The following is a 14,648-nucleotide window of genomic DNA, read 5'->3' on the forward strand; positions in this document are numbered from 1 at the left end:
GCAGCCATGCAGTGTGAGTTATATGAAGGAATCTTCCCCATGAGGATTCCACAAATAGAGAAACACTGAGATATTCCCAAGGCCATCCCAATAGCCTCTGATTACTCATTCCCAGCCAGTCCTTTCGCACTCCTCCGATCGTTCCCTCTATTTGCGCATTCTTTTCATTTGCTGGGGTTTATTTCTGAATGCTAATCAGAGCTCGTGTGAAGGTAATCATCACCTGGGCTCTCCGAGGGCTGCACTCCCGCACAAGAGACAGAAATAAATTATTAAATGAAAACTAAATTCATTTAATTAATTTGCGAGCAGCTGAATCCAATTTTGGCCAGGCCCTCTGGGAACTGCACAGCAGTGACCCTGTGGTTTTAATGTTGAATATATTCAATAGATTTAACAGTATTTAAATACGACAGATACAAATATACACCACTGGAAACACACGAGGGAGCTGCGACCAGACAGAGACAGCAATCAAATCATTATATCACAGAACGAGAATACACAGATGAATGACACTATCCCGCTGTGAGAAAATGACATTAAGCAGTGACCTGACGCAGTCTGCTGCATTACTGTACAGATATTTGTGCTACAGTATATTTCAGTCTGAGAAAAAGAGTGACTGCATACGTTTTCAACAACTTTAGTTTTGGAAGTATTTTTTCCACCTATTTGGGGAAGTTGGCTGGTTTATAGTTTAAAAAGTTTAAAATATTAGTATTTTTCTTCTACACACCTATTGTTTTGCTTTAGATAACACAGATTCATCCAGTGGGGTCATATGGATTAATGTCATGATGGCTGCTTGTGCTTTTTAGAGCATCAACATTTGGGCACCCATTCACATGCATTATATAGAATCACAGAGAAGGATTATTATTATTATTATTTAAATCTTCATTTATGCTCATCTGAAGAAAGTATGTCATATACGGTACATCTGGTATAGCCTAAGGGTGGTGAGTATTTTTCGATGGACTATTACTTAAAAAATGAAATGAAAATTAACAAAACCGTTGATTAACGGTCATTGCTTAAGTATAAAATCTATATTTGTTTATCCATAGTTAATTTTTTTTGTAATGTTTACCGAAAAAAAAAGCAGCAAAAATGTTACAGTAAAAGCATGCTGATTTACTGTAAGTTACCTTACAATTTACTGTGAAAACTGTAAATGGTTTAACATCACATTACATGTAATTTTACATATGAAATCCTGTCAGATTTACAGTCAAACCTAAATTTATTCAGACACCTTCAACATTTCACATTATTATAAGTTTATTCGCTATAGTTTAGAAAATGGTTATAAAATATGACAAAAACTCAGAGTTAAACTTTGTCAGAACAAATTCATCTTGATAATGTCAGATAACACAAGCAAAACATGCCCAGGTCAAAGTGTCTGAATAATTTTTGGTCCCAAATTTGTATCAGTTTTACTGGTAGTCCACTGTATGAAGTATTTTTGGGTATAATATGTCACAATTTACTTTATTTTGCTATCCTCACTTACATAAATGAACTATTGTGTCCTGCACCCACTAGTAAAAAAATATCAAAAATTATATCTGGTGTCTAAATTTTTGACTGTACAGTCTTAGCCCAAAGTTTTGGCAGCTGTATAAATTTTGTGTTTTGCAAAGTTTGCTGCTTCAGTATTTGTAGATTATTTTTCCACGTTTCTATGGTATACTGAAAAACAATGATAGGCTTTTATTGGCAAAAATATATATATAATGGGTCAATGTTTACAGTGTTGACCCTTGTTCTACGTATGGACAAGGATCCAACATTTCAATGTAATGATCTTCGAGCCACTTCTTTATCACTCTTGCTTTTTGACATGGTGCTCCATCATGCTGGAAAATGCAAGGATCATCACCAAATTGCTCATGTGATCGTTGGAAGAAGTCGCACTTGCAGGATCAAACAGTTCCGTATGAAGTCAAAGCAGGATTTCACTCGTCCATGTCTGCAGAAGCTGGGAATGTGAGTTCATCCTGGGAAAAGAGAGAAACAAACTCTTAATTCTTGCACATTACTCATTATTGAATAGTATCATCAGTGTCCTCGTTTTACATCATTTTGATGCTCACCTCCTCTACAGTAGGATGTGGTATTTGAGGGCTCGAGGGACTCTGTTAATCACCAGCCGGCCGTCATAGCTGAGGGAGGCGAACAGCCAGGGGTCTGCAGCAGACCACTCCACCGCATACACGCTGTCCTCGTGCTCCTCATATGTGGCAATGATGCTGTCCTGCAGGGGCTCTTTCCCCCTTCACACAACATGCATGAGCAGAGTAAGTGATGCTGGTAATATATAGATGTATTTGTTCTGTGACACACAAACTGAATCAAACCAAAGCAAACTCAGCTGAATTGACGTACTGAATAGCATTAAATTCTATAAAATTGAATATATTTTAAACATTTAATTTTATCTCACTGAACTAAACTGCCATAGAATTGTACTGAATGCAATTGGAAAAAAATAACACATTAATTTTGTAGAATCAAAGTACTGAGCTAGATTTAAGTGAACTGAGCTGAACTAAACTGTACTGAACTGAAATGATGGAAATGAATAGAATTGTATTGAACTAAACGACTTTTTGTGGAATTTAACTGAATCAAACTTGACTGAAAAATACTGATCTAGACTGAACTGGATTGAAATAAATAGAATGTAGTGAAGTGGACTAAAATTAATAGAATTGTACTAAACTTAATTAAAAAGAACAAACATATTTCAAAGAATTCCACTGAATCACAATGGACCGGGAAAAAAAACTGAGCTATATTGAACTGAACTGACCTGAACTAATTGTGCTGGACTGAAATAAATAAAAATTTAAAGAACTGTATTGAACTTAATTAACTGAAAATAATTGAAATAATTGAATAATTGACCTGAAAAGAACAAATACATTTTGTGGAATTTAACTTTATCAAACAGGACTCAAAATACTGAGCTAGATTGAACTGAACTGACCTTAACTAAATTCTACTGAACTAGACTGAGATCAAAAGAATTATACTAAACTCATTTGAAAATAACACATGTATTATGTGGAATTTAAATTAATCAAACTTGACTTAAACATAATGAGCTAGATTTAACAGAACTGACCTGAACTAAATTCTATTCAACTGGAAATGAATATAATTGTACTGAACTTATTTGAAAAGAATAAATGTATTTTGTGGAATTTAACTGAGTGAAACCAGACTGAAAAATACTGAGCTAGACTTAACTGAACTGGCCTGAACTAAATTATACTGAACTGGGTTGAAATAAATAGAATTGTACTGAACTCATTTGAAAATGTCAAATGCATTTTGTGGAATTTAACTGAATCAAACTGAACTGAAAAATACTAAGCTAGATTGAACTGAACTGAACTGACTTGAACTAAATTCTATTCAACTGGAAATTAATATACAGTGGGGCAAAAAAGTATTTAGTCAGCCACCAATTGTGCAAGTTCTCCCACTTAAAAAGATGAGAGAGGCCTGTAATTTTCATCATAGGTATACCTCAACTATGAGAGACAAAATGAGAAAAAAAATCCAGAAAATCACATTGTAGGATTTTTAAAGAATTTATTTGCAAATTATGGTGGAAAATAAGTATTTGGTCAATAACAAAATTTAATCTCAATACTTTGTTATATACCCTTTGTTGGCAATGACAGAGGTCAAACGTTTTCTGTAAGTCTTCACGAGGTTTTCACACACTGTTGCTGGTATTTTGGCCCATTCCTCCATGCAAATCTCCTCTAGAGCAGTAATGTTTTGGGGCTGTCGCTGGGCAACACTAGGTCCCCCCGTGTGGTTGTGGGATTTTTGCTCACAGTTCTTGTGATCATTTTGACCCCATGGGGTGAGATCTTGCGTGGAGCCCCAGATCGAGGGAGATTATCAGTGGTGTTGTATGTCTTCCATTTTCTAATAATTGCTCCCACAGTTGATTTCTTCACACCAAGCTGCTTACGTATTGCAGATTCAGTCTTCCCAGCCTGGTGGAGGTCTACAATTTTGGTCTTGGCCATGGTGGAGTTTGGAGTGTGACTGTTTGAGGTTGTGGACAGGTGTCTTTTATACTGATAACGAGTTCAAACAGATGCCATTAATACAGGTAACGAGTGGAGGACAGAGGAGCCTCTTAAAGAAGAAGTTACAGGTCTGTGAGAGCCAGAAATCTTGCTTGTTTGTAGGTGACCAAATACTTATTTTACCGAGGAATTTACCAATTAATTCTTTAAAAAGCCTACAATGTGATTTTCTGGATTTTTTTTTCTCATTTTGTCTCTCATAGTTGAGGTATACCTATGATGAAAATTACAGGCCTCTCTCATCTTTTTAAGTGGGAGAACTTGCACAATTGGTGGCTGACTAAATACTTTTTTGCCCCACTGTAATTATACTGAACTTATTTGAAAAGAACAAATGTATTTTGTAGAATTTAACTGAGTGAAACCAGACTTAAAAATACTGAGTTAGACTGAACTGAACTGGCCTGAACTAAATTATACTGAACTGGGTTGAAATAAATAGAATTGTACTGAACTCATTTGAAAATGTCAAATGCATTTTGTGGAATTTAACTGAATCAAACTGAACTGAAAAATACTGAGCTAGATTGAACTGAACTGAACTGACCTGAACTAAATTCTATTGAACTGAAAATTAATAGAATTGTACTGAACTAATTTCAAAAGAACAAATTTATTTTGTGGAATTGAACTTTATCAAACTGGACTGAAAAACACTGAGCTAGATTGAACTCAACTGACCTGAACTAAATTCTACTGAACTGGATGCTCAAATGAACAAAACTGTACTGAACTCAACTGAAAATAACAAAATTATTTCTTGGAATTTAACTAAAAAAAAAAAAAAAGAAAACTAGCTAGATTAAACTGAACTGACCTGAACTAAAGTATATTGAACTGGATTTAAATGAACAGAACTAAACTGAATTATTATTTAACTGAAATTAAGTGAACTGTACTGAACTCAACTGAAAAGAACTAATGCATTTCGTTGCATTTATATAGAAAATCTGAGGACACAATAAAGCTCAGGCAGAAGGTGAGAGAGACAGAAAGGGATGTGTACTTGTCTTCCTGCTGGCTCTCCTCGTTGTCACTGAGGTCGTCGTCGTCCACCAGGTGTCCGAACGGCTCGGAGGAGATGGACACCATGTTGGACAGGATGACCCTGCTGTCGCTGCTGCCGGTGAGCAGCAGCTGGTCGTGAGAGTGATTGTACCTCACACTCCACACCCTGAAACACAAAGCACAGCGTCAAACACGCCTGCGTTCCTGTCCCCACTCTGCCACCTCACCAACGACACCCGGACTTATTTCTCTTTTCTCTTCCTCTATCTATAAAAGCCTCGGGCACAGCTCAGTAAAGGATCCCAGCCCTCATAGCCAGGGATTGTGGGAGGATAACTCAGCTGTCAGCAGTAAAATCTGGCTCAGTCAAGACTTCTCCCTAACTAATCTGTCTCCTATCCCAAAATATTCCCTAATACCTCCCAGCCCGAGGCTCAGCCGAACCCCTGTTGCTGCAAACACGAGAAATGAGAAACATGTATGGGACATTGTTGTTGTGGCTCTTTCCTATCTAAATAGGATCAAAACGGCTCTGATTGATCCGGCACCTCTATCTTTAAGAAATAGCATCCTGTGGCTGACAAGCTATCATGCCTTGATTGGAGCGTGCGGGAAGCAATATGCGCGATTCTGAGGCAATTATATCCAGTGACTCACACCTACGAGCATATACTCTCTCGCAATCACACACACACTCCTCTTTCTCCACTGAAACAGATCTGCAGTGAGCTAAATCAAGCTACACTAACACACCCCAGAGCACTATAACACACAACTATAGCATCAGCAAGATGTAAGAGCACAGATATACACACACTAATTAAAATACTGTCTTCTACATTTAAGATAACCATGTTCGAAACCTGCCACGCATAGATAAAATTGCACAGGAAGGCTGGCTTTGACTGCGTCTGGTTTCAAGAAAGATGTGAAAGATGGCGCTAACACAAGCCTCAAACCTCATGAAAGACGATTATCTTTGATGTGACTAAAATAGAAGTATAAATGTGGCTGCAAAGGTAAGTCACATTAGACAGATTAGCGGCTAATTAACAGAGATTTCACACACGGGCATTTCAACTAATAAAATCTATTGATTTGTGTCATTTACCACTGATATAATGAACAGGACACAACGTACAGGTAGTTGATAATTTGAAAGATCTGATTCTGTTTAGTGTGTAATACAAAATACTTTTTATTTTTAAATCAAATAAATACACTATAGTTCAAAAATGTAAGATTTTTTAAATGTTTTTGAATGAAGTCTCTTCTGCTTTCCAAGGCTGCATTTATTTGATTAAAAACAGTAGTATTGTGAAATATTATTACTATTTAAAATAACTGTTTTCTGTGTGAACATATTGTAAAATGTAATGTATTTCTGTGATGCGCAGCTGTATTTTTAGCATCATTGCTCCAGTCTTCAGTGTCACATGATCTTCAGAAATCAGCATAATATGCTGATTTGCTGCTCAATAAACATTTATTATTATTATCAATGTTGAAATGGCTTCATTTTTTTTGTGGCAAATGTGATACACTACCATTCAAATGTTTGAGGCAAGTAATATTTGTTTTTAAAAAGAGAAACACATACTTTTATTCATCAAGGATGCACTAAAGTGATCAAAATTGACATTACGTTTTTTTTGTAGGGATCCTGAAAAAAAGAATGTGTTACAATTTCCACAAAAATATTACATTTTTAACTTTGATTTCAATAAGAATTGTTAATAATTGAGCACCAATAACAACTGATAATAACTAAGCAGCAAATCAGCATATTAGAATAATTTCTACAGGATCATGTGACACTGAAGACTGGCGTAATGATGCTGAAAATTCAGTTTTACATCACAGAAATAAAATACATTTTAAAATGTATTCACATAGAAAATAGTTACTTTAAAGTGTAATAATATTTTTACTATATATTTTTATTTTTAACAGCCTTGGTGGGCAGACGATACATCTTTCAGAAAAAATTGTGACACTGAAGACTGGCGTAATGATGCTGAAAATTCAGTTTTACATCACAGAAATAAAATACATTTTAAAATGTATTCACATAGAAAATAGTTATTTTAAAGTGTAATAATATCACACAATATTTTTATGTTTTTACTATATATTTTTATTTTTAACAGCCTTGGTGGGCAGACGATACATCTTTCAGAAAAAAAATATATATAATAATTATTCCAACTTACAGTATTTGACCTGTAGTGTAAGTGTACATTTTCAGACTTATTGTGCAGTGTTGGTGTGTGTTCAAGTGTATTTCTGTCTAACCAGTGAGAGTGCTCCTCCAGACACTTGACGGGCTCGTTGATGTGACGCACGTCCCAGAACTTGACTTTACAGTCATCGCCGCAGCTGGCCAGGTAATACTGCTTGTTGGGGTTGAAGTCCAAGTCTCGCACCAGCTGCCCATGAGCATTTTCAATGCAGTAGATCTGACTGTGAGCAACAAAAACATCACATCACACACTCAGACCAACACAAATGAGAACGCAAACGAACAACTGAGACTGAGTGATGAAGAGAGAAGCACAGAAGAGAACGAGAAGAACAGACAGAGCAGAAAAGCGAGAGATAAGGATATAGCATTTCTCATGAATCAAAAGCAGCCCGAGCATCTGGGTCTGAAGGTCAAACCTCCATCAAGCATCGTATAAAAGTGTGACAAGCCATAAAGCACAGGCTACTGGCGTCCTTCTGCAAGGTGATGACTTCCTAGGCTGCCGGCTGGATTTGCTTGTAAAGGTGCTGTGTGTGTGTGTAGACTAAACACAGTCCAGATGTATTACTACACCATCACGTCTGGATTTTTCTACTCCCATTAGCCGGTTATCTTGCCACACACTCATTAGACAATTAACATGCTAATTAAAAATCTCATTAAAACAGGAAGTGAAATATTTGACGTGTGAGAGTGTATGGAGCTTCAATTAAGTCTCCATTTAAGTCGAGTCTAAAGCAGTCACTGGAGAGCCATGTTAACACTGAATGTCTCGTTTTATGGAGTGGGAACATTAAATCAATAGCAGAAGACATTAATATTCTATCTAGAGCTGCAACTAACAACTATTTTGGCAATCGAATAACCAGGCAATTATTTCTTTCAATTGATTTTTTAGAATCTTCAGTGGTCAGATTTTAAATATATATATATATATATATATATTTATATATTTTTAATTTCTTATTTTGTAAGAGACATGTTGTTATTCCACAGCTTTCTCAGCGTTCTCTAGGGCTGCAACTAACAGCTAGTTTGGAAATCGATCAATCTGACAACAATTTCTTTTTTAATCTATTTAAAAAATATAATTCCCTATTTTATGATGTTGTTATTCTATATCTTGCTCAGTGTTTTCTTTCCATAAATTGTAAATTAAAGCATACAGAAATATTTTATTTATTTTATGTAAGATTTCAATGAAATATAGTTCATTTATTGATCGACAACAGATTTTTGTCAGAATGTTTTCTCTTTTTCTGTAAACAGTGAAACGAGTGCCGAGTTCAAAATAGCATAATATACAACTTTTCATTTTCTATATTTTTATAGGACAGAAATAGTGCACTCTAAAAAATGCTGGGTTCCAGCGGATGATGGACATCCTGTAGCGGCCCCATCAGGCCTACGCCGCGGTCTATCTGGATGACGTCATGATCCACTCCGAGGCATGGGAAGACCACCTGGACCGGTTACGGAGGGTGCTCTCGGAGCTCCGGAGGACTGGACTCACCACCAACCCTCGCAAATGCCACCTTGCCCTCTCCGAGGCGAAGTACCTGGTTTCCAGGTGGGATGGGGTCTCATTCGGCCGCAGGAGAAGGAGGTGGAGGCGGTACGCTCCGCCTCCAAGACCCGAGACCAAGACCCAGGTACGAGCCTTTCTAGGGTTGGCGGGGTATTATCGCTGCTTCATCCCCAACTTCTCCTCTTTAGCCACCTCCCTGACAGACTTGACCAGGAAGGGGCAGCCGGAGAAGGTACAGTGGACACCAGCAGCGGAGGAGGCCTTCCAGAGGGTGAAGGGGGCCCTCATCTCGGAGCCCATCCTCCGAGCCCCAGACTTTAGCTGCCCCTTCCTGCTGCAGACGGATGCCTCCGACACAGGACTGGGAGCCACAGGACCAGGACGACGCTTGGGGGGGGTAGAGTGTGACGAGCATCCCGAAGCTTCATCAGCGTCACCCTAGAAACAAGCGAGGAGCACCTGGCCATCATCATCACAGGCTGATCGGTCACAGCTGCACCTCATCAGGCGGCGGCTACATAAACCACGCAAGCCCTGCCATCTAGGAGATTCCTCCATGAGACTGAGCACTAACTCGCCCTCTCATTTCCCCCACAGAAAGCAGCGTGTGACCGACCAGCCCCACAGGAACACTGCACGGACCCTCTGCACTGGGAAGATGGAAGAGAGCACTCACGGCACCGGAGCACCTACCTGGACTTTTCTCACGAGCACCCCTCACTCCAATAAATCCACCCTCCGTGGTATCGATTGAGATTTCTTGTCGTGTGATTCTTCACCCCGTTACAGTACATAATATTTAAGACCGCTGAATATAAAGTGTGACCCCTGCCCCCCTCCAAACTTTTTAAATAATGCATAATATATGACATTAATTGTCTTGTGACAGAGTTTATAAAATATACCAGCGTGGAAGTCAAACAGCTGCTGGTTCCCATTGACTTCCATAGTATTTTTTTTTCTATACTACAGAAATCAGAAAACTGCTGGTATTGACTTCCATAATATTTTTTTTCTATACTATGGAAGTCAAACATCTGCTGGTCCCCATTGACTTCCATAGTATAGAGAAAAAAAAATACTATGACAGTCAAACAGCTGATGGTCCCCATTGACTTCCAGAGTATTTTATTTATTTTATTTTTCAGATTATGGAGGTCAATGACCAGCTGTTTGGTTACACATTCTTCAAAATGTCTTCTTTTGAGAATATAATTTTGATTTTTGGCTGGAATATCCCTTTAACACTAAATGCCCCTTAAACATCAGGTAAAAACAAATCAATCTGTTTTACAGGTTTCTCTTGACAAATGGACCAGACTCTATGCTGCTATTGTTGCATGCCCTCTAGTTGGCCTTCTCAGACCAAGCAGACGTAACAGAGGAGAACTCTAGCAGACAGACAGGTTGTGAACTTTCTCCCTCTCCTGGTTAAGGAGTAGCGGACGCGTCCCGAGCCACAGCCAGAGCTGACCCAGCCAAGGAAATGGAGCAAGAAATTAGGTTAGCGGCGCTGCTCCTGAGTCCTTCATGCTTGTAAATGTGAAATTGGGATCCGATCAGGCAAAGCTTGGGTGAGAACATGCCACACAAAATCAGACAGAGATTAGTTTGTGTTGGTCCTTAAGCCTGCGGACACGCGCGCCAATCTGAATCTCCTGCCCAACGTCCCTTTGCTGGCCGCAGAAGTCATTATGAGCTGCTGTTCCGCACTGCAGCGAGGCAAGGCTGGCTGATAAATGGACGTGGCTGAGCGGATCGGGCTGCGGTTCCCCAGCGCTCGTGGAGCCGGACCTTTGTTTCCATGGCAACAGCCAGGCACATGACGGTGAAGAGAGACAGGCTGAATGGAAGAGCTAGAGGTCCGATGTCTACAAGGAAGACAGTTTAAAAGCATGTGGATTTCAAACAGCTTTTGAACGCTCTGCAGGAAATGGCACTTTCTAAAGGTTATGGGTTATTAGATAGACAGCAGGAAAGTTAAAAGGTCAGGAGAGTGTGTGGATGTATGTAGTTTGACACACTGCGAAGACGTCCCGTGTAAAAACACTGACGCGTGTGGCACACATTGAAACAGGGGATATAGCGGTAGTTTAAATTATTAGCCTCATTTGTTGTTGTTTTTTGTAAAAGATGTCATGATATTGGTTTTGCAGGATCTAGAGTAGGTTTGTCAAAAAAAAAAAGCGGCAAAGGAGAAATATAAAATAAATTAAATAATTCAAATGATCCTTCATTCATACAAATTAAACGATGTAAGAAAAAAAAACATTTTAATGTAATTTTTGAACTTTTTAATTTGATCATATTTTTATATTGTTTATATATATATATATATATATATATATGTTTTTTTTTTTACAGCATGACAGATAAACAAATACCTTTAAATCTGTTGTATTGGATGTTAAATCTTTTATTTGAAATGTTTTGTCTAAAAAAATGTAATTAATTATTGTAATTATATGTTATATTCATTACATTATATTTTTTAATACAGCAGCACAGAAAAACAGATCAACTTCTTTTATTCCATGCTATACCCTTTATTTTAGCTTCTTATTTTTTAATAATTTGTATTGCATGTTTAATTTTATTTTAACTTTTTCATTTTAAACATAATCTTTACAATTATAAAATAATTTTTAAGTATTTTCATGCATTAATTATTTTTGCCTTGGTATATTCATAACATATTTTTAGCTACAGGAGCACATGTAAACAGACATAATTTATGTATTGCTTGTTACAACTTTTATTTTAACTTTTTATTTTATTTTATTCATTATTAATATTGGCATCATATATTCATAACATATTTATTTTACAATTCTTCTTTCTCAAAGTCTTTGCCGAATTATTATTAGAAATGATACATGAATAGTTTGACTGACAAGCTGTTATTTAAATGACTCAAACAGTTTCTGTGTGATTAAGGATCAGAGTTAATTTAGTATGTGAAATTAGTAATTAGTAATTAGAATGAAATTACTACATTCCATGCGTTTCCTTTTATTTGACCCCAATACTGGTTGTTGAAGTGACAGAGTAAAGCAAAGAATAAAAAAATCCTAAATGAACAGCTTTCAACCTAAAATGGAATATAACACATGCTACATGCAGTACATATAGTTTCTTATGACCCTCGAAAACCTTCACAGATGAAAGAAAATGTTCATCACTGTCAAACACACACACACACACACACACAGAGAGAGAATCACGAGAACCGCACAAACCGGTGAGGAACAGATCACCGTATCAAACTCAGACTATTGTGATACATTTCCTTCAGGTGTGATGTTTGACACTGAAGAAACATCTTCAGTCTGACGTTCAAAACATTCAGTAAACCATATTATTTCTAAATAATCCAGCTGGAACCTCTTTACATCAATACAACAGAGCACCAAAACGTTCCAAGGAAATACCATTATCATTATGCATTTTTGGACAAGCATGAGTATAACATGGATTTCTGATAACTTGGAGCACCATAGCTTATGAATTACCACAAATCACTATGTACACTACTGTTCAAATGTTTGGAAGAATTATGTATATATATATATATATATATATATATATATATTTTGAGGTTTTGGAAAGAAGTCTCTTCTGCTCACCAAGGCTGCATTTATTTGATCAAAAATAACAGTAATACTGTAAAATATTATTACAATTCAAAATAACTGTGTTCTATTGTAATATATGTTAAAATATAATTGATTTCTGTGATCAAAGCTGTATTTTCAGCATCATTGCTCCAGTCTTCAGTGTCACATGATCTTCAGAAATCAGTATAATATGCTGATTTGCTGCTCAAGAAACATTTCTGATTATTATCCATGTTGAAAACAGCTGTGCTGCCCAATATTTTGTGGGGGGAAAAAATAAATAATTCAAGGATTCTTTGACAGAACATTATTTAAATTATATTATTACATTAAATTACAACCATCTTTACTGTCACTTTTGATCAATTTATTGCATCCTTGTGCAATAAAAATATGAATTTATAAAAAAAATAAAAATCTTAGTGACCTCACATTTTTGAACTGTAGTGTAAAGGCCATATGCGGTATATAAATATGGTAATAATGTACCATAGTATTGCAGCATATAATATATATTATTCTTCCATCTCTGAATTCTGAACACTGAAAAATGTTAAAAAGATTTGAAGTTTGAATGTTATGAGTCCTGTGTGGTTTAAACTCTATGGGTAACTGAAGAGAGATCTAAAATCTACACAGTATGTTATTGCAATGGTGTTCTGGGTGGTTACCAGTTTTGTTAGCCCATTTTCCAAAGAATAGTAAGCTTCATTAGTCAGCATCAGAGGGAACCGGAGCACACAACCTCTCTCATCTCTTGTTAACAGAAACACAGTCACAATACAGTATGCTCATTAGAATGTTATATACATGACATTCCCAATCATAGTTATTAATGTTGTGCACTGCTGTTTGGGCTGCGTGTGCTGAGCTAAAGATGATCACCGGTAAACTGAAGCGCTCTTTTTAACTTAACCAAACGCATTCTATATGAGATAAATCAGATATACATCAAATAAACACAATATTACAATGTACAATTGCACAAAAGGCTGCAAACGAACAGCGCGCATCTGAAGTGTCTCTGAAGGAAATAATGCATTATTTATCGGCTTTAAGATATCGGCCAAATTTTCTTATCAGGCCGATACCGATAACAGAAAAAATGAGCCGATATGGGCCGATACCGATATGGTGGCCGATATATCGTGCATCCCTAGGTACAATAGTTTATGTACCTGCGATGAAGGAAAACCAGTTTGATCAAATAGCCAGAATTTGGTGGATGTAGCTCTAACAGGAGTTACAGATGAAAAAATTTGGTCTGGTGTTTGTGATTTTGAAACAACTCAAACCCAAGTTTGTACAGTAAAAGTTTGAGATACTTACAAAACAGTAGCCATGCACACAGTACCCAAATGACACTCCTCACGTCTTACCTCATGCTCCGCAGGTCCCAGCCTCGGATGGCCGTGTCATTGGCCGTGGCCAGCTGCGTGCTGTTGTGATGTGGGCTCCACTTGCCTGCTGTGAACTTCAGCTGCCCTTTGCCCTCCAGGGTGGCGGTGCTCGAGATCTGTGGGAGGAACATCGATCCACATTCATCTCAATCAATAGCTGCATATTTACCAGCAATCTCAGGCAAGCCTATACTCACAGTCTCTGACGAACACAGAATATATCAGCGCACATGTGCCAAAAGGACCAAATGCTCTCATCGACACAAGTCAACAAGTAAGGGCACTGTAGTTGAAGAGCAGTGCATCGTTTATACTGGGAGTTCAATGCAAAAGGTGCTTTCAGCCTGGGAAGTCTTTGTTGGGTTTCTGGATCATTCAGAATGTAGGCAAAGTGTGGGATTAACTTTAAACGCTCGCCCACGTCTTCAGTGGCTTTGGTTCTGGAAGTATCATCCATTTTTCAAATAGGCAAGTCTTTGTTAAAGCAATATAAGCTATGAACCAAACCAACCAGCTATGAGATGAATCACAACATTATAAACGTTGATATGAAGCAAAGAGGCTATTGCATTAAGTTAAACTTAACTTTAATAATGGAAAATCAATCCCATGAAGCATTAAAATTGATAAATCATGATAAAAAAAACGATGGAGAAATATAACTAGGGCTGTCGTTGTGAGGGAATTTCCCTTGCGGTAATTTTGAGTGGCTCAATAGCGCGGTATGCG

At 37.3% G+C, this 14,648-nt stretch overlaps 1 protein-coding gene across 1 annotated transcript in view; it reads right to left on the minus strand.

Annotated features, from left to right (window-relative positions):
• Nucleotides 1–1,931: 1,931 nt before the first annotated feature.
• The window catches only part of LOC107589760 (protein TSSC1), a 50,892-nt gene continuing 38,175 nt past the window's right edge, over nt 1,932–14,648 (minus strand). The window contains exons 6-10 of the mRNA XM_016278282.1: nt 13,899–14,035; nt 7,425–7,592; nt 5,128–5,295; nt 2,103–2,282; nt 1,932–2,006 (exon numbers count right to left, since the gene is read on the minus strand). Of these exons, the coding sequence (XP_016133768.1) occupies nt 2,108–2,282; nt 5,128–5,295; nt 7,425–7,592; nt 13,899–14,035 (648 nt within the window). The 3' untranslated portion in view covers nt 1,932–2,006; nt 2,103–2,107. The remainder of the gene's footprint in view (nt 2,007–2,102; nt 2,283–5,127; nt 5,296–7,424; nt 7,593–13,898; nt 14,036–14,648) is intronic.

Source organism: Sinocyclocheilus grahami, unplaced genomic scaffold, assembly GCF_001515645.1.
Source record: "Sinocyclocheilus grahami isolate Dianchi unplaced genomic scaffold, SAMN03320097.WGS_v1.1 scaffold120.1, whole genome shotgun sequence".
In the NCBI taxonomy this organism is placed as follows: Eukaryota; Metazoa; Chordata; class Actinopteri; order Cypriniformes; family Cyprinidae; genus Sinocyclocheilus; species Sinocyclocheilus grahami.